The following is a 25,342-nucleotide window of genomic DNA, read 5'->3' on the forward strand; positions in this document are numbered from 1 at the left end:
GGGGAGCGGCTGCTCCAGCGCCGGCGGGCGGGCCCAGCCTCCACTCCCGGGAGCGAGGCGCCCGGCCGGGCCCGCAGCCTCCACTGCCGGGAGCGAGGCGCCGGGGGGGCCCCGCCCGGCCGGGCCCGCAGCCTCCACTCCCGGAAGCGAGGCACCGGGGAGGCCGCGCCCCGCCCGCCCGCAGACGGGAAGACGGCGGCGCTGCGCATGCGCCGCGCCGAGCGCCTGCGCCACGCCGGAAGCGCGACGGCAAGATGTCGGCCCTCCTGGCGCTGCTCTGCCGGGGCGCCTCCGGCCTCCGGGGCGCCTCCGGCCTCCGGGGCGCCTCCGGCCTCCGGGGCGCCTCCGGCCTCCGGGGCGCCTCCGGCCTCCGGGGCGCCTCCGGCCTCCGGGGCGCCTCCGGCCTCCGGGGCGCCCGCCTGCCTCTCGCCGCCCCGCCGCTCCGCCGCCCCTCCGCGCCGCCGGCACCCTCCTCGCGGCCGTTGAGCTTTTCGGCGGCCGAGGTGGTGCGCGCCGCGCCGGGCCCGCTGCAGCCCTACCTGCACCTCATGCGGCTGCACCAGCCCATAGGTGAGCGGGGCGGCGCCGGAGGCGGGGCGGCGCCGGTGCAGCCTTGGGGGCGCGGCAGCCATGGCGGTGCGGTCACCACGGCGACGCGTGGGGCGGCGGCCGAGCGCCGCCGGTGCCGGGGAGCGGCGGTGTGGCGGGGGACGGGACGCCTGTGCCGCTGGCCGTAGCACCCCTCCCTCGCCCTTGGTTTTGCCAGAGAAGCGCGTGTCCGCTCGGCAGTGGCGTTCCTTGGCAGCCAGCTGCCGTCCCGCCCCTGCCCCGCCGCCCCCCGCTCCTCGCTGCCCCCCTCACCCCACCCGCGGATTTTGTCTTCCCTCAGGGTCGTGGCTGCTGTACCTGCCGTGCACCTGGAGCATCGGCTTGGCGGCCGAGCCGGGCTGCCTCCCGGACTGGCGCATGCTGGCCGCCTTCGGCCTCGGAGCGGTGGTCATGCGTGGAGCTGGCTGCACGATCAATGACATGTGGGATCGCAACTATGACAGACAGGTGGAGAAAGCCCCGTGGGCTTGCAAAGACCTAGGGAAGTGAATTGTTGGTTAATTAACCAAGTACCTGTGCAACATCACCAGTGAGTGATTCCTTGCTGAGTGCAGGTGTAGGGCTCCAAGTTCATAAATTCCCCCGTGTTTCTATTTGAGATGTGTGTAGTTAATTTGTCTACGTTTCCTCCTAGAATAGTAGAAATCACTTTATTTTGTATAACATTTCTCTGTCTGGGACTGTAATAAGTCTTCTGCAGTACTTACCTCTGTGCAAGGTAAAGTATATGTTGCTGTCAGCTGTAGGTAGTACTTGAACAACTTTATTTTTCAACTTTGTTTTGCATGACAGAACAAAGTAACACTTTCTTGCTACACTTGCTAGTTATGATTGTCCTGGTTTCAGCTGGGATAGAGGCAGGGTTTCCTTGAGTATTGTTAATTTCTTCATGAGAATGGCTGGCAAGAGTATCATGCCCAACCCTGAGCTAATCCTCTTCTGTTATGTTGTATTTTTCATCTTTGTTCAGTAGAGGGAAATAAGCAAAAGGCAGTGGCCAGTGTCAGATGTTGAAATGTGCACAGGTGCAGGCTTGGAGGGGAGTATCCTGGCAACGAGTCACTGTTTGCTTGTCCTGTTTTCTGTTCCTATATTGTTCTTCCAGTTTTGGGTTTCGGCGCTGGCAAGAGACAGGATAGTGAGCCAATCTGATGTGAAGTTCTTACAGCACTGTTGTATTTGTGCTGTTGGGAAGGCAACGAATCAGTACAAGTTTTGTGGCAGCTTTGGATGGTTTAGGGTTCAGAGGTTATTGAGAACTACATAAGCTAAAGATATTTGACAGGATGGGGTGTGTGGTTAAGTAAGATGGAATTTTCAATATAATGAATGCATTTACGCATTAATGCGATGTGGTTAGATGTAAAGTTTTAAAAATTCCCATCACAGTTCTTTCTTACATACCTTAAAAGGATGTCTTCAAAACAAGTGCGATAGAGGCCAGGTCAATAGCAGGATTCTGACTTGTGTTGGTGATGGTGGGTTGGGGTTTTAGATTTTATGTTATTGATTATTTGGTAAGTCTTTTATTTTCTTTAAATGAAATATCCCATGTTTGGTTACGATGTGCAGTGGAATTGGTCACAAATATGTTAAGCGCATGCTTAAACTGCAAAAGCAGTATTTGACATTTAACATAACCTGACTGGGGGGGACACACGCCAAACTGAAAGATTTTACTTAAATTCACATTCTTAAAGCCTATGCAGAACACTTTATACGTACATAGTATTCTGTAAAAAGTTGGCTTTTGAACCTCTTTGAAGAGACATTACACCATTTTCATCAGCATGCAAAACTTTTGTCCTTTGTTTTTTGGGGTTTTTTTTTTGGCAGTGGTCACCTTTGGCAAGTAACTCACCATATGTTTCAGTTTAACTTTTTTCTGATATTTGTTTCTTCCTTCAGTTTGCCTTGTATGATTTCTTGTTCCAGAGTTTCTAAACTCCATTGTATCCCGACTAGGATTAAATTAATTGTCTTCACTGTTACTAACAATGGTTATGTGTGCTAGAGGAGCCCTGCATCTTTACGATATTTTACATAGTAATCACTTGAAAGCATTTAAGCACAGAACTGCTCTCGAAATTGGGATAGTTAGCTCACAACTTTTTAAGTCTGATTTTTTTTCCCCTTAAGGCAATAAAGTTCATACACAAGATGTCTACAGTGTTTCTAATCGGCTTCATAGCACACAAGTGGCACTTTATTTCTGCTCTAGTTTTTAAAGCCTGCATGCTTCTACTATAAGCGCTGCTGCTTAGAAATACAGCTCATGTCCATGATGATACACTAGGTTTGTATCATTGAAGGAACTCCGTCTCATACATTCTGCGACCTGTTTCTGTTTATTTTTCCATTTATATGCCAATGGTGTGACTTCTAATTTTAAGATTCATTGGAATGTGTTATGTTGGATTTGGTATTAATGTTGTTCTTTCCATTTTTAGGTTGTGAGGACAGCAAATAGGCCCCTGGCAGCTGGAGATATCTCCATTTTTCAGTCCTTCGTTTTTCTTGGAGGACAGCTTAGCTTGGGGCTTTGTATGCTTCTATGTCTGAATCACTATAGGTGACGTATAAGTTAACTTTTTTCTTTAAAAATTTGATTCCGGGTCCAGAGTTAAGCACAGAGATTTTCAGCAAAAAAGCTGTTGAGGGCAGAGGGAGGAGGTTATTAGTCATGGAATTGTATTTGAAAGTAAAAGAATTAGTTCAGTACTATGTACAGCTCCTGTAATGCTGTGCTATGTCTTGTGATCTTTAGACTGGCAAACAATAAACCTCTTGGTACTTTTTACAGTATCGTTCTGGGAGCGGCCTCTTTGCCTCTTGTGATCACCTACCCTCTGATGAAGAGAATAACATACTGGCCACAGTTATTTTTGGGTGAGCTGGAAATATTTTTACTACTTCTTTCTTCAGATGTAGTTTTTGGGGTGTTTTACAAATTAGTAATTGAACTTTAGCAATCTGATTTTTTATAACTTTATGTTAAAATAAAAATACCTTATAGACAAAGTTCTGTTGTGCCAGAAGCTTCTTAAACAGTTTATAACAGTTGGTCTCTTCTCCCAAGTACCTAGCAATAGGATGAGAGGAAATGGCTTCAAGTTGTATCAGGGGAAGTTTAGATTGGATATTAGGAAAAATTTCTTTACCAAAAGAGTGGTCAAGCGTTGGAACAGGCTGCCCAGAGAGGTGGTGGAGTCACCATCCCTGGAGGCGTTCAAAAAATGGGTAGATGTGGCACTTTGGGACATGGTTTAGTAGGCATGGTGGTGTTGGGTTGACAGACTAGGTGATCTTAGAGGTCTTTTCCAACCTTAATGATTCTGTTCTATTCTATAACACATATAAAAGTTGATGCTTGGGTTTCGTTTTTTTTTTTTTGTTAAAAATCAGTTTCTTATTTTGACAGAGTGAGGGGAGGGAGAAAGGGAGGGAGAAAATAAATCTTTGTCATTTGAGAATCAGCTTTAGTTTCAGGGTTATCTGGAAACCTTCCTTAAACATGCATTTGTCCTGCATTTCAGTCTTCATCCTCTAAAATAACTCCTGTGCAGAAACTGATGGTGCTCATATTTCGGGTTGAGCTACTAAAACATATCCTTGTATCTTGGCCTTCACATTCCAGCTGCCTTCAGCTTTTTCAGCCAAAATTGTCATTGTCAGCCTTGAAGTACCATAGGTGGCTGCTGTGCACTCTTTTGCAGTCAGATATACTGACATCTTTTGTTATACTGACATCTAAGTGTTTAACTTTAGACCCGTTGTTTGAGTACACTGGAAGAGTTCTGTGCAAATGTTTCCCTATGCTAATGAAGTCAAATTTAAGTTGGTGAAAAATGTGTGGCTGTACGTATTTCTCCTTGTATGTTCAGTGTATTTAATCTCAAATTATTTATATTTATTAACTGACTGAAAATAAGTGGCAGAAAAATAGACATCCCAGTATTGTACAAAAAGCTGCTGATAAGATACACACTCGGAACAAATAATATTTCATTCTGTACATGTAATTTAGATTGCTCCTAGAAATCTTACAACTTTTTTTTTCTTTTTTATATTCTCTTTATGTTTTTAGGAATGACATTTAATTGGGGAGCGCTTCTTGGCTGGTCTGCTATCAAAGGGTCATGCGAGTGGTCTGTGTGTTTGCCCTTGTACTTCGCTGGAATAATGTGGACACTGATATACGATACCATTTACGCACATCAGGTAGAGTAACAGTGGGAAATTTCAGATGTCTGTGTATGTTTGTGTGTTTAATTTACAACTTTGTTGTCAAACAGCAGTACTAACCTGTTGCGGTTCTTCACTTTCAGCTGAGCTAAAACAGCAGCAAAGAAACCCCAGCCCTTGGACCATTTATTGCTGTTTGCAAATGTTTTACATATCGGGTAGAAAGCTGTTAAGTATAATGCAGTTCATAGAATCATATAATCATTTAGGTTGGAAAAAACCTTTAAGATCATCCAGTCCAACCATTAACCTAACATTACCAAGTCCACCACTAAACCAATTAAAGGTAGAGTAATAATTTCATGTTTCCTGCCTTGGTGGCTGGATTATTTTTTAATGAAAGTAAAAACTAGGCATCCTTAAGGTTGGAAAGGATCTCTACGATCATCAGTCCAACCATCAACCCAACACCACCATGCCTACTAAGCCATGTCCCAAAGTGCCACATCTGCACGGTTTTTTTTGAACACCTTGAGGGATAGTGACTTCACCACCTCTCTGGGCAGCCTGTTCCAGTGCTCTAAAATGAAGAAGTTTTTCCTAATGTCCAATCTAAATCTCCCCTGATGCAGCTTGAGCCCATTTCCTCTTATCCTATTGCAAGTTACTTGGGAGAAGAGACCGACACACACCTCACTACAACCTCCTTTCAGGCAGTTGTAGAGAGCGATAAGGTCTCCCCTCAGCCTCCCCTTCTCCAGACTAAACAATCCCAGTTCCCTCAGCTGCTCCTCATAAGACCTGTGCTCCAGACCCTTCATCAGCTTTGTTGCTCTTCTCTGGACACACTCCAGCAACTCAATGTCCTTCTTGTACTGAGGGACCCAAAACTGGACACAGTATTCCAGGTGCAGCCTCACCAGTGCCGAGTACAGGGGGACGACCACTTCCCTGCTCCTGGTGGCCACGCTATGTCTGATTCAAGCCAGGATGCTGTTGGCCTTCTTGGCCACCTGGCCATGCTGCCGGCTCATGTTCAACTGGCTGTCTACCAACACCCCCAGGTCCTTTTTGGCCAGGCAGCTTTCCAGCCACTCTTCCCCAAGCCTGTAGCGTTGTGTGGGGTTGTTGTGACCGAAGTGCAGGACCCGGCACTTGGTCTTGTTAAACCTCATACAATTGGCCTTGGCCCATCGGTCCAGCCTGTCCTGATCCCTCTGCAGGGCCGTCCTGCCCTCGAGCACATTGGCACTCCCACCCAACTTGGTGTCATCTGCAAAGTTACTGAGGGAACACTCAATCCCCTCATCCAGATTGTTGATAAAGATATTAAACAAGACTGGCCCCAAAACTGAGCCCTGGGGAACACCACTTGTGACCGGTCGCCAGCTGGATTTAACTCCATTCACCACAACTCTCTGGGCTCAGCCATCCAGCCAGTGGAGAGTACACCTGCCTAGGCCATGAGCTGCCAGCTTCCTTAGGAGAATGCTGTGGGAGACACTGTCAAAGGCTTTACTGAAGTTCAGGTAGATGACATCCACAGCCTTTCCCTCATCCACTAGGTGTGTCACCTGGTCATAGAAGGAGATCAGGTTGGTCAAGCAGTACCTGCCTTTCATGAACCCATGCTGGCTGGGCCTGATCCCCTGGTTGACCTGCACATGCCTGTTGAGCATGCTCAAGATGAACTGCTCCATAATCTTCCCTGGTACTGAAGTCAGGCTGACAGGCCTGTAGTTCCCCGGGTCCTCCTTCTGGCCCTTCTTGTAGATGGGTGTCACATTGGCAAGCCTCCAGTCATCAGGGACCTCCCCTGTTAACCAGGACTGCTGATAGATGATGGAGAGTGGCTTGGCAAGCTCCTCCGCCAGCTCCCTCAGTACTCTCGGGTGGATCCCATCCAGCCCCATAGACTTGTGAGTGTCCAGGTGGCATAGCAGGTCATCAGCTGCTTCCTCCTGGATTATGGGGGCTTCATTCTGCTCTCTGTCCCTTTCTTCCAGCTCAGGGGGCTGAATACCCTGGGGATAACTGGTCTGACTATTAAAGACAGAGGCAAAGAATGCATTAAGTACCTCATCCTTGGTGGCAGTGTTCCCCCCCGCATCCAGTAAAGGATGGAGATTCTCCTTGTCTCTCTTCTTGTTGTTAATGTATTTGTAGAAACATTTTTTATTATCTCTTAAAACAGTGGCCAGATTGCGTTCTAGCTGGGCTTTTGCCTTTCTAATTTCCTCTCTGCATGACCTAATGAGATCCCTGTACTCTTCTTGAGTTGCCTTCCCTTCTTCTAAAAGTGATAAACTCTCCTTTTTTTCCCTGAGTCCCAGCAAAAGCTCCCTGTTCAGCCGGGCCAGTCGTCTTCCCCGCCGGTTGGTCTTACAGCACATGTCTACAACCCTCTCCTGCGCCTTTAAGACTTTCTTCTTGAAGAACGCCCAGCCTTCCTGGACCCCTTTGCCCTTCAGGACTGTCTCCCAAGGGACTCTCCCAACCAGTGACCTGAACAGGCCAAAGTCTGCCCAGCAGAAGTCCATCGTAGTGATCCCGCTGGCCCTCCTCCTTACTTTGCCAAGAATTGAAAACTCTTACCGTATCATGGTCACTAAGCCCAAGGTGGCCTCCAACCACGATCTATCCCACGAGTTCATGTGCTTGCGCATTTGCATTGTGTAAATAACTTTGATGTTGGTATTAGCTCTTTGCTGCTAAAGCAGCTCTAAGGACCAACCTTCTAATTTAAATTCTAATGTAGGGACCTACAAATGCACTTAAATTGGGTTCCTAATAAGAAGCATTGGAAACTTAAGCAAGGCCCCCCTTTTTGGATTTTTAGCTAATGCATCCTTTCATTCTAGGATAAGAAGGACGACATCCTTATTGGTCTGAAATCAACAGCATTACAATTCAAGGAGGGTACGAAGAAGTGGCTCAGTGGCTTCAGCCTTGCAATGCTCCTGAGTTTGTGCGTGGCAGGAATGAATTGCAACCAGACGTTCCCTTATTACTCAGCTGTGGCTGCCGTAGGGGCTCACCTAGCGCACCAGGTTTGGTGGATTTATTTATACTTTTTCCATGTGGAAGTTCTTCGTAAGAAATCAGAGTGCTTTTCAACCCCCATCAATTTGCCAACTACCTAAAAAACAATTCCTGTAAATAGAACTGACTATGCTTGCTTCTCTTAAGTACCTTTTGCAGACCTTTTGTTTGAAGAGACCTCCAGTGGTCCACAGACTGTAGAGCACTGGTTTTCAATCTCTTCCTAACCAAAAGAACTGCCTTGCGTTAAGCTGCGATCACAAGGGTGCAGTTTTCTTGCTTCCAGTAGAAACTGCAGCTATATCCACCTCAGTATCCTGCAATATTGTGCAGTTTTTACTGTTCTGATACAGCTCTTGCTATGTCTGGTGCATATGATCTGAGACTGCAATTGATTTATATTATGATCATTCACTTACTTTAAAAGGTTATGTGGTCTACAGTATCAAGGATACATGCAGGCTTTTTTTTAATAACATGCTGTACAGTAGCTATATGAAAATGGATGTTGCGTGTTCTGTCTCAGAGATACTTAGTTTTACATCTAAATAATTATTCTGTACTGTGGTCTGGAGCTTCAGTCTGGGATCTGACAGTATAACAAAATTTTCTGTGGCTGGTTCACTACCACCTGTAGCAGATGTTAATATTATAATTTTATGGTAATTGACAGTTCTAATTCACAGTTCTTTTTATAGCAGAGAACAATCCAGTTCAGTCTTGTAGTTGTGTTAGTTTAGAAATATTAATGAATAACAGAAAGAAATCAGGTTTGTCAGTAAAGGAAGCAGGTAGGATCTTGTTACCCTGTTCTTTCTGAATCCTAACAACTGCGTTGCCCAGTCTTCTAGTGACAAGTCAGTCTGTATGAAAATTAATTGCTAGTCTTGATAGGTGAGTGAGAGCAAAGAGGTTTGTGCTTTGCAAGTAGTAAAACAGTCGACAGTCTGAGAAGTTAAGTCTGTGGTTAACATGAAACTTTTTAAAGCACATTAGACTTATGTTATGCTTTAATGGGGGAGTTCCTGCAGGTGATGGATATTAAACGTATTTCTGAGTAAGAATTCTTGTGATAATGTTGTCTGGTACTTGTCAGCTTTTCCTAGTAGTTGTGCTTGGAAATCTGTAAGGATCTGCTGCATAATCATTTACAGTTTGAATTGTCAGAGGGGCCTTGCATTGTAGTTTTGGCACAAATGGAAATAACTTCCCTGCAGGGAGGGTTTTTATAAGTGAGAATGCAGACCTATTGAATGTAAGTGGTGAAGAGTGCACAACAATTGTGTAGATTGCCAAAGTCACAAGAGCAGCATTGTTCTGTGTACCACAGAGTAGCTTCTTTTTGAGTGATTATTTTTAGTTCTGCCTAAACATTCTCATGCTTATTGCTTATCTTCTTGTTCAATATTTCTGAACATGTGTTTAACTGAGTTTAGAAAGCTGAGTAAGCTGCATGAGGGGTAGGTTTTCCTTAATTCATTGAATTTGTGCCCGAGACAGAGGAGTCTGGGTCATGAAGATGTCAAATTTCTATCGCACTCAAGAAGTTCACTGATAGAAAAATAACATCTTTTATTTGCTTTGCATTTCTGAAGGTATATCTCGTGGCTTGGCTGCTGTTGGGTTTTATTTGTCAGTTCAGTGTTTTGAGTTCCCTGTGCTTGAGGGGCTGACAGGTTTTCAAGGGTGTGGATAGCATCACGTCTTAGAATCATAGAATCATAGAATTGTTTTTAGAAGCTTGTGGACAATGTTTCAGGTTATTTGGTAAGAACCCAGCCCATCGCCTCTGTACAACTGCAGATGGCAGAGGAACAGGTTTCTCAGGGGAGGTTTCACTTCTTTCAGTTAGATACATTCTGTTTTGACTTCTTCAGAGGCTGAATTGCAAGATTTTAGGCTTTAGGGGGTACTTTTCTATTAATCTTTTCACTTGTTTTGCTTAACATTTCCTCTTGTCATCTTTCTCAAGACTTTTGCACCAAGTTTTTTGTTTCCAGGACTATTTTTCAGTAACTTTGCTCTTGCTGCACTGTGTAGGTTTTTTCACCTTTAGTTGTGACTCACAGCAGACAGCTGTGGAGCTGGGCAAAGCCTTGCTTCTAGCTGTTGTCGCAGGTGTCCCGGTTCTTTTTTGCAAGAGAGTTGAATAGACATGGCTAAGAGCAACTGGACTAAACCAGCCCTGTGTGACTAGGCAGGGCCAGGCACCTTCCTGTGCATTCCAGTTAGCCTGGTTCACTGCTGGCTCTCCAGTGCCTTGTCTCTACTGAAACAGGGAGCAACACCTTGCAGCAGAGATTTAAAGGTGCAGGCAGGTTTGGGGGGTTTTATTTTTATTTAAAGTTCCCATTGAAGAATTAGGTGGCTACCTACTGAGAAAAATCTTAAAAAGATTTACTTACATGCCCAGATATTTTTACATTTTTAAATATCAAACCAGACACACCAGTATCCAGGCTGTTTATATGGTCCTTCATTGAGAGGGACCGGGAATCGTGTTCATATGTGATCCTTGACTTCTCTGCTGTGTGTTGAATAAATCTGTCAAGTAAACATAGATGCCAGTTGTGCAAAAAATCCTTTGTAAGCACAGAGTATTCCTGTTTCTTGTGGAGATAAGGGTAGACTTCAGAATTTGAGATTCAGTTTTTGAAGTTACAGACCTTTTTGTGATGTGTCAAATATTTATGAGTCTGTAGAATAATAATGCTAGAATGTTATACTGTGCTTTTACAGATTTACACTTTGGACATAGACAAACCTGAAGACTGTTGGAAGAAATTTGCTTCAAATCGTACTGTAGGAGTTCTGCTCTTCATAGGGATTGTGCTTGGAAATCTGTGGAAATGAAAAGACTCAAAAAAATATAGAAGAGCCTTTAGGAAACAGGTAGTTGAAATTACTGTAAATACTGGTATTTTAGTCCAGCTAAAATGTAAGTACTATAAGAAGGAAAACACTTTTAACATAACTATAGCTGCTTTATACTGTTCATTTATAAAAGCTGGTGAAAACATTCTTGCTTCTAAAAACATGCAAATGAGATTATCCTACAATGTAAGTTTTGATTATCCTTAAATGACTTCAACCTCCATAGAAGCTTCAACAAGTGAATCTGCTCTGCTGGTCCTGTGTAGGACAAGCAAACTTATGTCAAGCTCTCAAGACTGTGAGCCCAAGATTTTGTGTGAAACCAGTGTCTCTTAGTGGGAAAATGCAAAGTGATTTCAGGATGTAAATAAAATCTGGCTGTACATGTTTGGTGTGATAATAATGATTCATTACATGAATAGTTTTCAGTTTGAGTTGGAGCTTGTTGTGTGAAAGAATTGTAGTAACAGTTTTTATCCTGAGATGTCTAGAAGCAGTTAGGACTCTATGAGTGTCCAGAATAAGAGGTCAGTAGAGAAGTATTTAAAATTACCTTTTGTTCTTGCTGTGATTGCTGGCGGTGGTTCCTTTTCATGTGAAAAGAACAGGCTTCTGTAAAGTAGCCTGCACAGAACGAGCTCATTTATCAAGAATGATTTGAACACAGACTACTGACTTAAAACCAGAGCAGCCCAGAGGTATTGCCTTGTGTGCCACTGGTGGTTAACCCTGAGCTACGAATTCATCATGCAAAGTGATCCTCATTTTTTTATGTTTATTTTTTAATTCTATTCGTTTTGACTTGTGCCTGCTGGTTTTATTTGTAGTCTTACAGGAAGAACTCGTTTATAGGAGGATGCCTATAAACGATAAAATAGCAGCTGCAGGCTAGCAGTTACCTTGCTTCAAACCATTCACGTTTTCAACGGTTTATGCTCTCTCAGTTACATGATTTGCACAGTAGTTAAACTTTTCTTTGACTTACGGTGTTAAAGAACTTTTATGGCACGTTCTGGAATTAATTTCTGTGGGAGGAGCAACAGACACGCCTATTCTAGGAAAATTATGCAGTGGAGTTTACCTCAGTTTACATGCTGGCAGGCAGTGCAAGCGCGCTTTTCTCCACATGAGGCTTTGCGTGTGCCTGCTTGTGGGGCTGTGGTTTGGTGATGCAGAGCGTTTGGTTGCCAAGCTCCTTATGGTATTCCAACAACCTTTCCTGATGTCTGCTCTGCTCCTTGAGTAGTGGGGCACAACTGTGCGTGCGCACGCACCAAAGATAAGGCTGTGTACTGCTCTAGCTCTGAAGATGGGTATCATATTTTAAGGTTATTTAAACCAATATGTCTGAGAGACATTGCAGTCCAGAGCCAGGTGTTCAGGGTTTGCTAACTGTAGTTTTGTGTTACCGATGATGGTGAACAGGCAAAGAAGTTCCTGTTGCAGGGAAATGAGAAGGCACATAATGAGTCAGTGGCTTTAGTCACAAAAATGGCTTTTGGGGCCTGGAACAGACTTTTGTGGGTTCTGAACATTTCTTCTTTTTAATGAACACCTTGTAAAGTTGTTTTTTTCTTTTACTATTTAACCTATGATGTCAAATATATTTTGAGCAAATTAGAGCGGATTTTTCAGCCTGACTGCATATAAGTATGTGAAAATGTTAGGAAGTATAACTGCTTTTAGGGTCTCCCTGGTCCTTACACAGAAATTGTTCTTAAATAGTGTTTATAATTTGGGGGTGGAGGAAACATTAAATTGAAGAAAAGCAGTTTAAAAATTAAGAATAGTAAGTTTCTGAACAATTATGTGACAAAGCTGCATTTTGTAGAGGGAGAATTGGGTGCATCCAACTTTGTGTTGAACTTTGGTTGTAAGGCATTTACTAGTAATGAAAAAGTCTTGTGAAGTAATTAGTATGGATCAGTTTCTTAATAGTAGCAATATTACCTTAGAGAGGTTGTGGCAAAAGTTGTTCATCTGTTTCTGACACATTACAGTGTCTTTAGGTAGCTTAGATTTAGGAAGAACTCACATGTTGTAGTGCCTTTGTACCTACTAGTGTCCTTTGCCTGATGACAACTTGTCACAAGCATGTGTTTGTCTTGTAGTGAGAGGAAGAAGAATTTGTAGCTAAATAGAGTAAAAACTCAAGTTTCAAAACAGTCCTCATGTCCTAAACTTGAAAATCACTGCACGTTTTCTGTGGGGGTTTTCCAAATTCATCTCGAAATGCATTTTACAAAGATAAGCTATAGCTGTATTTTAGGTTCATTGCCTGAGAAATGAAGAAAGTTTTAGGTTCTAGGCTATAACACTGAGAGTGTTATTTGTGTGAGCATTTTATGATTAATACACAGAAATAAGAAATAACTTTTTAAGTGCAAAAGAGACAAAGGCTGAACTACTTCCTGGCTAAAACCCTGTTTGTATCTGCTGGCAGGTATATGTGCGTATCTTCTCTTCTCCTCCCATTCCCAAGCTATTCTATTCAAAATCTTCACAAAGACACTCTCTGCTGTATTTCGATACAGTCTTTTTTTAACAAAAATTCTCGAATACACCTATCTCTAAACAGCAGCTTCATTATTAGCTAGTGTGCTTTTGCACAAATAAACAGTGTCATCTAGAAGTTTCTCCTCCAGTGTCAGATGTTGCATTTCTTTTACCCTTCCTTCTCCAAATGTTACTCCACAGAATATTGCCATAACAAATGCTTTTGGAGGCAGCAGGAAGGTCAAATGTGCCTTGCAAAGGCAAACATGAAATACTGGCAGTTGCTCAGCGAAAACAGAAGACTAACAAACACAACATTCCTTTTGGAAAAAGCAGGGAAAGGGTCCTTAATTTGTTTCTAAACGCATCACAGTGCAAATACAAGGAGAGAAGGTCCATTTAAGCTTCAAAACAAAGCTGACAAGAAAAAATGTGGATGTTAACTGGCCATGGATAGCGGGTTTCGGTACTAGCTGAAGGCTCCTGGGTGCTGGAGATGTGAGTTTCCTGCAGTGCCTCCCTGTAATTTGTGCCAGAGGCAAAAGGTCAGAGCACATTTTAACACAGTGTGTGCCAGATAGAGTACCAGAATTACAAAGGAAATTGCAAAACCCCTTGTTGGTTTTACAGCACCTTTCCTGGGTATTGGTGGCTAAAAACTGCCACCCCCCTACTCCTAGCCAGGCAGCTGTACGCACATGGTTTTCTCTGAGCTAAGCAGGACGAGGTCTAATACAATTAAAAAAACAAAACAAAACCAACAAGAAAAAACAGTATTCAAATGCCAAGTTCAAAACAGCTTTGATTTCTGGAAGAGTGAGAGGAAATCCCTGCCTTAATAAAAAAAACAGAAAACCAAAACCCACCCCTGACTGTTTACACCATCAGAACACAGTGCCTCTGAATTGCAGAACTTCCTGGCTATGACAGAGTAACGAGGATATCCAATATAAACTATTTTGCTTCAACTGGATTAAGAACAGAACAAAGCCTGTAACAAGCTGTGGGGACAGGGAGGAAGCAACTGCATACCCATTCCACAGTACCTTGTTTTTTTTCCTGGACTGGCATCAAAGTATTGTTCACCTCTGAATGAAAAGTATATTGAAGGGAAATAATTTTACCTCCAAGTTAACCCTGCAGGCAACAGCATGTGCATAGCATGAGGGGACTGTTTAGAGGAAAAAATTCAACAATGTTAAGTGGCTGCTTAATAGAAAGACCTGTGTGCATTTTGTGTTGGCTGTCATGCTGTAGCATGGCCAAATATTTGTCAGACAGATTTTTCCCCAAATGCTGTCATGCTATTAACCACTTTTTCAGGAAATATATAAATGGAAATAAAAGTACTTGAGAGAAAAATGAAGGAAAGCACAGACTTTATGTACACCATAATGTGGTTTTTGGCAATACCTGCATTACTGTTGTATTTTATTGAAGCATTGGTTGGAAGAGACCTTAAAGAATTTATTTGCTTAGTGTTGACGTGATGCTTTTTCTTTTCCTCACCCCCCACCTTCCGCGTGCTAGACACCACACAGTGGATGCAGTAATGCAACAAATGAAAGCTTTGGCAGGTCACTGGAAAAGGTGTCGCGCTGACCATATCTGTCAGACAGAGGGGCTGTGAGGTCTCCCCTCTTGTTCCTGCCTGGGGGGAGACTCGGGGCAGAAAGCCAAGGCTGTGTAAGTGCAGGTCGTCCGTGAAGCTGATGGGGCTGAGGTTGCTCTTGGGGTAGAGGACAGGCTGAAGGTCTGGTGTTGCAGTGCATACCGTCTCTCCCAGGTGGCAGGTGATAAAGACTCGGTTGCTCAACCCCAAGCAGGGCTTGGCACCCGCAGGTTCATCCCTTGTTGGGTCTTCATCTGGTGAGGGTGCTCTCCACAGCTGGCCCAGTGCCAGCACAACCTGGGGACCAGTTGCCTGTTTTGTCTCGTATGCTGGCTAGGATGGTGTGAGGGACAAAACAGCTGAACATTTGTCTCAAAGCTTGTCCACATGAAGCTAACAGAATCTTGCAGGAATTTGCAGGCAAGACATGCAGCAGCAAGGCCATAGTAGCATATCGCTCAGTGTAGATAACTGGCTGTGGGCGTGTGCACGTGGTCGGCGCTCGAGACCCCGGGCATAGGGGGCTCAGAGACGCGGGATACATGCCGTCGCCCTGGGCAAGCAGGACGCGAGGGAGTTCTGTGCAAGCGTGAAGTTGTTGCCTCAGGCACACAGCCTATAAAAGACCCCCGCCCCAGACTCCGGCGTGATCACCTGCCACCGAAGACCCCAGACGCACGGACCCCCGGGATGCTGTGGATCCATAGTGGTGACTGTTTGCGCTTTTCTATCCCAAACTCTTGCTTAATTTCCCATCTTGCCTTCCTTTTCTATCACTGTCTGTTTCTCTCTCCTCTGAGTAGTTAATAAATGGGTGGACTTAACGACATCTGACCTTGTTTGTGTCTTAGTCTCGCTTGAAGAGATCAAACCTGAAATGAGAGGTTGGTCTAGCCGCCCCTAGCCTCCCAGACTCGCCTGAGGTCAGTTAGAATGCAAGGAGGCCTTCCTCTCATCCAAATCGGATCGTAACAGATGGGGAGTGTCCTCTCACTCCTTCCCGTGTGTCTCGACCCAGTTGTGAGCTGCTGTGCTGTCAGGGGTCCTCTGAGATCTTGGAACATTAGTACAAATAAACCATCTGCTACAGAGCGGGTGCAAAGGCGATGACTGTTGTGTCTGCTGTCTTCAGGCCTTGCTCAAGGAATCGGTGGCAGTGCCGGGGGGACCAAAAAGTTGCCTTCAGGAGTTCGAGCTGCTCAGTGCTGATTTATTTACACCAAGGTCAGTCAGAAGGGACTTCAGAAAACTGGAGGTTAAACACATGAGGAGCTACCACGAGCGGCTATCAGGGTGAGCGTGTTGGGTGCCAGGTGGATGAAGTCACACAGAAGAAATCCCATCATGCACAAGAGGCATCACATGCACACGGAGCAGAGAAATGAGATTGCCATCAAACTGAAGGTGAGCAAAGCTCTCCTGAAGAAGATTTGTGGTCATGTGTACACAGCAGGAGCGGAGCCACACAGCTTCCCCTTCTTGCACATCATCTCTCCCAGTCCAACTCTCTCTCAGATTGCCTTCTCCCATCTATCTTAAAAAGCATCTTTGTTATTAAGTAGTTGTGCCAGTTTTGGCTGGGATAGAGTTAATTTTCTTCATACTAGAGCTTTTCTTCTTCCTACTAGAGCTAGTATGGGGCTATGTTTTGGATTTGTGCTGAAAACAGTGTTGATAACACAGGGATATTTTAGTTAATGCTGAGCAGTGCTTACACACAGTCAAGGCCTTTTCTGCTTCTCACCCCACCCCACCAGCGAGTAGGCTGGGGGTGCACAAGAAGCTGGGAGGGGACACAGCTGGGAGAGCTGACCCCAACTGACCAAAGGGACGTTCCACACCATATGACGTCATGCTCAGCATATAAAGCTGGGGTAAGAAGAAGGTAAAGGGGGGACGTTCGGAGTGGTGGCATTTGTCTTCCCAAGTAACTGTTACGTGTGATGGAGCCCTGCTTTCCTGGAGATGGCTGAACATCTGCCTGCCAATGGGAAGTAGTGAATGAATTCCTTGTTTTGCTTTGCTTGCATGGGCAGCTTTTTTTTTTTTTCTCAACCCACGAGTTTTCTCACTTTTACCCTGCTGATTCTCTCCCCCATCCCACCAGGGTGGAGTGAGTAAGCAGTTGTGTGGGGCTTAGTTGTCATCTGGGGTTAAACTACAACAGTAGCAAAGGCCCTTTTTAATCAACAGTACAACTTACTCTACTAATGTTGTGATTTAACCCCAGCCAGCAACTAAGCACCACGCAGCCACTCGCTCACTCCCCCTGCCCCGGTGGAATGGGGGAGAGAATCGGAAGAGTAAGAGTGAGGAAAAACTCCTGGGTTGAGATAAGAACAGTTTAATAATTGAAATAAAATAAGTAGTGGTAGTAATAATAACAATATAATAATAATAGCAACATAATATACAAAGCAAGTGGCGCACAATGCAGTTGCTCACCACCCATCGACCGATACCCAGACAGTTCCCAAGCAGCGATTGCTGCCCCCCGACCCACTCCCCCCAGTTTCTATACTGAGCATGACATCATATGGTATGGAATAGCCCTTTGGCCAGTTTGGGGCAGCTGTCCTGGCTGTGCCCCCTCCCAGTTTCTTGTGCACCTGGCAGAGCATGGGAAGCTGAAAAGTCCTTGACTAGTGTAAGCAGTACTTAGCAACAACTAAACCATCAGCGTGTTATCAACATTATTCTCACGCTAAATCCAAACCACAGCCCTATGCCAGCTACTAGGAAGAAAATTAACTCTATCCCAGCCGAAAGCAGGACAACTGAGTAACATCAGTACCTTTAAAAAGTACTTGTCACATGTCAAATTCTGTTGCAAAGCATGCTGGATGTCATTCTGCCAATACCTTGGTTAATGTTGAATTAACTTTGTGATGCATCATGTGTGGCTGTTTGCTCAGCTCCTGCTCAGGTGTTGGACTAATGCGCTGCTGCTCATGTACGCTGGGAGCAGTGCCATCAGGTTAAAGCAAGGGCATCATGTATGCTGGGCACAAAGGACAGGAGATGGTAACGTCTGTCATCCCCTGCGGTGTGGTGGCAGCAGTTGGCAGCTTGGGATAAAACTCTTGGGAGGCCACAGAAATGGCACAGAGTACACGTCCAAGCTGGAAGGTAGACACAGGTCAGCTTGCCCAAAAATGCCTCGGGAGCCAGCCCAACAACAGCCGGACTGCTGAGGTTCTCCTGCTTCCCACCACCATGCCCCCTGGTAGCTCTTCTGCTTGTGCGCAGGTGCGAGTCAGTGAATTTGTGAGTTAGGGAATTAATGAAGTAGCAGATTAAAAAATTGATGAGTTGAGTATGTTACAAGAGGGTTGATTTGATTATTGATTTTTACCTTAGTTGTTTTTTACCTTGTGAGCTCCTGAGATGAAGTCCTGCCTGACTAACCTAGTGGCTTTCTATGAAGGAGTGACTGCATCAGTGGACAAGGGAAAAGCAATGGATGTCATCTACCTGGACTTCTGTGAAGCCTTTGACACAGTCCCCTACAACATCCTTCTCTCTAAATTGGGGAGATATGGATTTGATGGGTGCACTGTTGGGTGGATAAGGAATTGGTTGGATGGTCACATCCAGAGGGTAGTGGTCAACGGCTCGATGTCCAAATGGAGACCGGTGACAAGTGGCGTCCCTCAGGGGTCCGTACTGGGACCCGTGCTGTTTAATAACTTCATCAACAACATAGACAGTGGGATTGAGTGCACCCTCAGCAAGTTTGCAGACGACACCAAGCTGAGTGGTGCAGTTGACACGCCAGAAGGACGAGATGTCATCCAGAGGGACCTGGACAAGCTGGAGAGGGGGGCCTGTGTGAACCTCATGAGGTTCAACAAGGCCAAGTGCAAGGTCCTGCACCTGGGACGGGGCAACCCCCAATATCAGTACAGGCTGGGGGATGAAGGGATTGAGAGCAGCCCTGTGGAGAAGGACTTGGGGGTCCTGGTGCATGAAAAGCTGGACATGAGCCAGCGATGTGCGCTTGCAGCCCAGAAAGCCAACCAAATCCTGGGCTGCATCAAAAGCAGCATGTCCAGCAGGTCGAGGGAGGTGATTCTGCCCCTCTACTGCTCTGGTGAGACCTCACCTGGAGTACTGCGTCCAGCTCTGGAGCCCTCAGCACAAGAAGGACATGGACCTGCTGGAGCGGGTCCAGAGGAGGGCCACAAAAATGATCCGAGGGCTGGAGCACCTCTCCTACAAGGACAGGCTGAGGGCGTTGGGGTTGTTCAGCCTGGAGAAGAGAAGGCTGCGGGGAGACCTTATTGCGGCCTTTCAGTACTTAAAGGGGGCCTATAGGAAAGATGGGGAGAATCTTTTTAACAAGGCCTGTTGTGACAGGACAAGGGCTAATGGTTTTAAACTAAAGGAGGGTAGATTTAGAGTGGATATAAGGAAGACATTTTTTACAATGAGGGTGGCGAGGCACTGGAATGGGTTGCCCAGAGAGGCAGTGGAGGCCCTGTCCCTGGAAACATTCAAGGTCATGTTGGCTGGGGCTCTGAGCAACCTGATCTGGTTAAAGCTGTCCCTGCTCACTGCAGGGGGGTGGGCTAGATGACCTCTAAAGGTCCCTTCCAACCCAAAGCATTCTGTGGTTCTATGAACTTTGATTCCCAGGGTGCGTAGTCCTGTAAATCTGAGTGACCCGGAGGAAGACTGGCACCGCTGAAGGTGCTGAAGGGATGGTGAGAAATATCAGGCGCTGACTGCAGGAAGCAGAAGCTCAGCCAGGCTGAGTGAAGCATCTCATGAGAAACCTCTGCCCAGGCCAGCATATGTCCGCAGATGAATGTAAAACCACTTCTCTTCCTACTTTCCTTTGAGTCTGATGCACTGTGGCTGTGAGCTGCTGCAAAGCAGGTAACGCCCTTGGCCCCAGCTGTGAGCTCCCTGCTGTGTGCTGGACTTCGTGTTTGGGTGTCTGTGGCATGAGGGGTTCAGGCAGCTTGCCCAGGTCGAAATGCACCCCCCAGCCATAACCCCAGTGCCATTTTTCTGTCTGATTAGCCAGCCGAGTGGACCCGCTCCACTGTGTGCATTGTCCGTGGCATGGGAGGGATGAGGGACGCACAGGTGTGCGTTGTAGTTGCAGGGATTTTCCTTTGGCCTTGAGTCAGTCCAGGTTGTGGGAAGGAGGCAAGGTTTGGAGGAGAGGTGCTGAAAATGTCTGAAACCAGCTGAAACATCTGGAAAAAAACCCCAATGTTTCAGACGCAGAAGCCTTTCTCCATGTCTGAAACAAAACCCTGTTGAAACCCTGAGGTTGTTACTCTGCCTCTTGAAAGGGCTGGTGAGACCAGAGTGCATCCAGAACTGTCAGTGACTTGCACAGGGTGTGGAAGGTTAAATATTTGGGATATATTATTGAAGAAATAGTAAATAGTAGTGTCTCGTAGAGGGAAATGGATGCGTGTATGGTAAGGACTCAGTTAATTTTACAATAGCTGGGCTACATGGCTTGTGACAAGCACTTAGAGAATCTGCCTACTTCTTATAGAAAGCCTCCACATGGGGTGTATTTACTAATTCAGAAATGAAAACCCAAATGCATCCCTAAGAAGGAGCAGGGAGCACACTTGCAGATGGAGGAGAGGATTAAAAGCAAAGGTACCATGGCATTCTGCTGCCTCCTTCTCTGGGGCTGAATGAAAGTGGAGGAGAACAGTTCGGGCTGGGGCTTCCCCCCCATTCACAGTGTCATGGCACAGGGTGCTGACCCGCAGGGAGCCATCCCCTGATGCATATGGGTTTAGCTGTTGCTGGCTTTGACTGAGAGTGTCCTGTTTTGCCCCCTGTGTCAGCGGGCTGGGGCAGGGGCTGTTCTGGGCGCCACAGGATGGTTTGGCCACCCAGGAGCCCCTGCCATGGCCCCCTTTCACCACCACGCTGCCCACCCACCATCGCCCAAGCCTGGTTGTGAAAGCAAGCAGATCTGCAAAACTCCTTCATCTGACGCCTTTTCCGTGAGGAAAAGGAAAAGCTCAGAGTGAAGCACCCTGAGGTACTCTTCATTTAGCCTGGTGTGAGAAGTATGCTTTTTCTTTGGGGAAAAATGTTGGAAAAATGTCTATCCCAAAGAATGCACACCATTCAGAGCTGTTCTCCCCCAAACAACAACCACATGTACACAGTTACAGGAGTAAGACAATAGACATGCAACCATTTTTTGGAAAGTTGAATAGCAGTCTGTGGTTTAATTCTGGGAAAAGGAAAGAAAAAATAATGTGCTTTGATGTGTTAAGCCTGTGGCAATTCTGATAGGGTACAGCTGTTGACCTTCCCCTCCAGTTACCTCCCACCATTGCTGCCTACCAATAACAGCCTCCAAGAGAGAGAAAGTATAGTTTCATTTCCCCAGAGTCTCTCTGCACAGGGCTCCGGACGGCAAGGAAGCCTGAACTAACAGAGGCTGCTCAGCAGAAGGTTGGTTCTCTTAAAGCATGGAAATAGTAAAAACTTGTTAGCCTGGGAAGAGTGGGATGATAGTGCAAAACGAGATTCCCCGCCTCGCTCAGCACATAATTTAAAGGAAAATATATGGCAAATCCTACTTGGGGAAGGGGGGAGGCTTCTAAAAAGCTATGCACAAAAGCTGGATTATGGTGGGGTTATTTCTTCTTTGCTGCTTTCTCCTGCTACCAGAATTGTATAACTGTGTTAAAGCAATCTGGCTGGTACATTGCTCTCCGTTTAAATTGAGCTCTCTCTTGTCTGCATGGATGCTGAAGACCAAATTCCTCTTAGCAAGGCTGCTTAGCTCTATGTGTTTTCTGGTAAACTCTGAGGGTGTGCTGGATGTAGCTGCTGTCCTGCCAGAAGCTTGGATGTCAGTTGCTTTTATATGTTGCTGCCTGGTCTCCCTGTGTATTTGCTGTCCTTTTCAATGGGGTGTGCTATTGGTGACAAGAGCATCTTAATATTGCAATCTCTTCATTACTGTTTGCAGCTAAGAGAGAAGAAAGTGTGTGAATAATACTCATCTACAGAATACTGTGCATTTGTAAATGTGTAGAAAGTAGAGAGATTTACCATGTGTCGGTAGTATAGCTGTGGGTCAGCAGAGGGAAGCGCTCGGAGGCAATGCACGCTCAGTTTCCCTCTGGACGCATGCCTGATACTGCCTCTGGCTGCGTTCATGCCAGGCTTGCAGGCTGGTGTGTGCTGGCAGGTGAAGGCAGGAGTGGCTTTTCTGGAGGAGCGTGCATTGCCCCAAAGCATGGAGAGCATCGCCACTTCGTTTCAGTTTCTGTTCTGGATTCTGGGCTCAGGAGCTGCGCAGGAAGGAGCGTGACCACCCAGCAGCTATTGCCAAGCTGTTATTTATAAGAAGAAAAAAAGGAACCCAAAGTGATAGCAAAAAGTCTCAACAAATGTGAGCAGGCAGTTTATCTTATGTTTTTTCTTTCCCCTTTCTTCTATTTGTGCGTAACTAGAAGAACTTGGCCTCAGGGCAAAACTTGCGTTTAATTGTTTTGTGTTGTCTTTCACTGGCTGGGAGAATAGGAGCACAGATATTTGTGGGGATTTTTTTAGACCTGAGATTTTAGACCTCATGATTTACTTGCTTGCTTAACCGCAGGAAGGCAAGGACTGGGGTTCAGACTTGGGCCATAGCGTTGAGTTTCTGCCTTTCTGGCTCTCTACAAGAAACCGGAGATACCAGTTTTCTACGGTGTCTCTCTCTTGCGTGGAGCCCGGCTTCCCTACAAAGAAAGGCAAGACCGCAGCTGCTTCCCACATGTTTTGTACCCATGTCAAAGCAATCTTTGTGTGAAATATACCAAGTTCAACAACCAAAATGCCCAAGTCACTGGTTTTAGCCTAGGTTCACTGCCCAGCCCTGCTTGGCACAGGGGAAATTGGTGAACTGCATCTAAGCACTAGTGAAGCCTTTGTGGGGTGGAGTGGGGAACGTCAATGGCCTTATGCTATTTTGAAGGCTGGTTAAAATGGCAGAAAATGCAAAAACCTTCAAAAGACACAAATGCAGGCACGATATGGTTACCCTTCATCACTTCCAGCGGCAGGAAGGGAGCTGGGCGAAAGGCTGCGTGCTGCAGAGTGATGGCAACCAGCTTGGCTGGGGGATCAGACCGACTGCAGTTTTTTCACTAACTGTCCTGTTCCCCTCCCGTCTCTTTCAGAAGAGCAACTAGGAATGGCCACCCCGTCCGTCGTGACAGTCCAGCCACAGTATGCCATGGCCACGCCCAGTGTCTCGAGGAACATGTGGCAGACAGGGCTGATGGACTGCTGCACCGACTGCGGTGTCTGTGAGTGCCTCACGCGGTCCCATCTCTCAGCCGTCGGCAGTGACGTGCTGCAGTCGGTCCCATGCCCTCTCGGGACACTTTTCTCGCCCCTGCTGCTCGGGTCGGTGGTGTGGTAGCTGCAGTTCCTCCCCCGATGCGGGGCAGGCAGGCAGAGCCTCACCTGCTGCTCCGTTTCTCCCCCTGCCAGTCTGCTGCGGGTTTTTCTGCTTTCCCTGCCTCGCCTGCCAAGTGGCCGGAGACATGAATGAGTGCTGCCTGTGTGGGACCAGCGTGGCCATGAGGACCCTCTACCGCACCAGATACAACATCCCGGTCAGTGGTTAACCCACCCCCTCACCGTGCTGTGAGGTGAAAGATGAGGTGCCCCCAAGGCCCCTCTCTCTGCACGAGGGATGAGCATGGGGCAGCAGCGCTCTCCGCTCGCCCTTTTTTTCGCTTTTGTATCCTGCATGATGCCAGGAGCACAGGACAGGGGTTGGGACACCCTCGGCCGTGCTGATCCCTGGGCTGGTGTCCAACAATGCATGTTAATCGGACACAGCTCCTTCCCAGCACCCTTCACCGGGGGCACGTGTCCTGCCTTCAGCTGCCACCAACCCCAGTGGCTCTCAGAGCCTTGGCTGCTGCTTCCCCACACCATCCCCGGTCTCTGAAAGATGGGAAAGGTTTGAGATAATTATGGGCAGACTAAAGAATAAATTAAGTCAGTTGCACAGATAAACACCCATAATCAGATGCAGGAGAAAGGTGAACATTGGCATACAGTACATATGTAAAATGGTTTCTTCCCACTGGGGGGTAGTGCCGTCCCCAGTGCAAACCGTTGTAGCCCAAGTCCAGTTTGCCCAAATTGTCTCTTTCTGTGTGCATTTTTCTGCCAAATCTCAACCTTGGAAGCTGAAAGGTAAGTACCTACCTGCACCCTGCAGAAAGGGTGTCAGGGTTTAGCCCCTGTCAGCAACCAAGCACCACACAGCCGCTCGCTCACCCTCTCCCCCTGGTGGGATGGGGGAGCGAATTGGAAGGGCAAAAGTAAGAAACCTGGTGGGTTGAGATAAGAACATTTTAATAATTGAAATAATAATAGTAATAAAAATTGTGATTAAAAAGGCGAATGAGAGAGAGAAACAAAACCCAGGGGAAAAAAACAAGTGATGCAACTGCTCACCACCTGCTGACCAATGCCCAGCCAGTCCCCAAACAGCAATCGCTGCCCCCCCGACCCACTCCCCCCAGTTTCTATACTGAGCGTGACATCACATGGTATGGAATAGCCCTTTGGCCAGTTTGGGGCAGCTGTCCTGGCTGTGCCCCCTCCCAGCTTCTTGTGCACCTGGCAGAGCATGGGAAGCTGAAAAGGTCCTTGATGAGCGTAAGCGGTACTTAGCAACAACTAAAACATCAGTGTGTTATCAGCATTATTCTCATACTAAATCCAAACCACAGCCCTATGCCAGCTACTAGGAAGAAAATTAACTCTGTCCCAGCCAGAACAAAGGGCTCCCTCCTTCCCTTCCAGTGTCTGGGTTTCACCAGCCCCCAGGGCACCCACCAGTACCAAAACCACTGGTTTTGAGTGTCTGTTACTTGGGCTGCTGCAGCCAGCCAGGAAACAAAGGGCACACTATGTGGAATGTGATTAACCTTTTCTTGGCCGAAACACAGCTCTGTCCCTAAACAATGTCTTCCTAACAGGGGTCCATTTGCTCTGACTTCTGTGTCACCCTGTGCTGCCCTGTGTGCTCTGTTTGCCAAATCAAGAGAGACATCAACCGGCGGAGGAACCTGGGCATATTCTGGTAAGCTGGGTGTGCTGGCGCTGGTTTATAAAGCCACCGCTGCACGCAGCCAAGTGGCTTCCTGGAGTCTCTCCTGCCAACACCTGATGTAAGACAGGGTTGCTGCAGTGGGGAAATGGCCATGGACAGGTGACAAGAGTGACCTGTCCTGCAGCAAAATGTTGCTGGGAACCTCAGGCAGGATTGGCGGGGGGGCAGGATTGGGGAGACACAGTGTGGCAAGGCATGGCCCCACTCCCTGACCTTCCTCTCCTGTCTTGTTGCAGATGCCACTGTCCTCACTGCACCCTGCGGAGCCGCTGTGGGCAGGAGTCACCACTGCTCCGGCTGTTGGGAAATGCACCGCGGGATGTTTGCCTTGATTATGGTTGATTCCTCCTTCCCTGAGTCCTATTATGAATAAACAGCAGAGTTTGTTTTCCTACCAGTGT

General features: G+C 46.6%; 2 protein-coding genes across 3 annotated transcripts; both read left to right on the top strand.

Moving 5' to 3' along the window:
* Positions 1 to 254: 254 nt before the first annotated feature.
* Positions 255 to 23,003, top strand: COQ2 (coenzyme Q2, polyprenyltransferase). 2 transcript variants are annotated; one of them, XM_075709453.1, is made up of 9 exons: positions 255 to 280; positions 389 to 570; positions 890 to 1,056; positions 3,060 to 3,181; positions 3,413 to 3,498; positions 4,697 to 4,830; positions 7,656 to 7,844; positions 10,576 to 10,728; positions 22,984 to 23,003. In XM_075709453.1, the coding sequence occupies exons 1-8, from the start codon at positions 255 to 257 to the stop codon at positions 10,687 to 10,689; spliced, it is 1,020 nt and encodes a 339-aa protein (XP_075565568.1). In that variant the 3' UTR covers positions 10,690 to 10,728; positions 22,984 to 23,003. The 2 variants fall into 2 exon arrangements, with proteins under 2 accessions (XP_075565568.1, XP_075565567.1); XM_075709452.1 differs by lacking the exon at positions 22,984 to 23,003 and having other exon boundaries at positions 10,576 to 11,095.
* LOC142592848 (placenta-specific gene 8 protein-like) lies at positions 21,137 to 24,915 on the top strand. Its single transcript, XM_075709454.1, has 4 exons — positions 21,137 to 21,262; positions 22,984 to 23,112; positions 23,300 to 23,424; positions 24,808 to 24,915. The coding sequence occupies exons 2-4, from the start codon at positions 22,998 to 23,000 to the stop codon at positions 24,913 to 24,915; spliced, it is 348 nt and encodes a 115-aa protein (XP_075565569.1). The 5' UTR covers positions 21,137 to 21,262; positions 22,984 to 22,997.
* Positions 24,916 to 25,342: the final 427 nt, after the last annotated feature.

The sequence above is a fragment of the Pelecanus crispus genome, chromosome 4, assembly GCF_030463565.1.
Source record: "Pelecanus crispus isolate bPelCri1 chromosome 4, bPelCri1.pri, whole genome shotgun sequence".
Classification (NCBI taxonomy): Eukaryota; Metazoa; Chordata; class Aves; order Pelecaniformes; family Pelecanidae; genus Pelecanus; species Pelecanus crispus.

Bases quoted from the DNA above. Each gene is read 5' to 3' on its own strand.
- COQ2 (XM_075709453.1), top strand. From the start codon at position 255: ATGTCGGCCCTCCTGGCGCTGCTCTG. The intron at 3,499-4,696 runs GTGAGCTGGAAA...TTATGTTTTTAG, and splicing joins CTGGCCACAGTTATTTTTGG to GAATGACATTTAATTGGGGA. The intron at 4,831-7,655 runs GTAGAGTAACAG...CTTTCATTCTAG, and splicing joins ATACCATTTACGCACATCAG to GATAAGAAGGACGACATCCT.
- LOC142592848 (XM_075709454.1), top strand. From the start codon at position 22,998: ATGGCCACCCCGTCCGTCGTGACAGTCCAGCCACAGTATGCCATGGCC. The intron at 23,113-23,299 runs GTGAGTGCCTCA...TCCCCCTGCCAG, and splicing joins CTGCACCGACTGCGGTGTCT to TCTGCTGCGGGTTTTTCTGC. The intron at 23,425-24,807 runs GTCAGTGGTTAA...TCTTCCTAACAG, and splicing joins GCACCAGATACAACATCCCG to GGGTCCATTTGCTCTGACTT.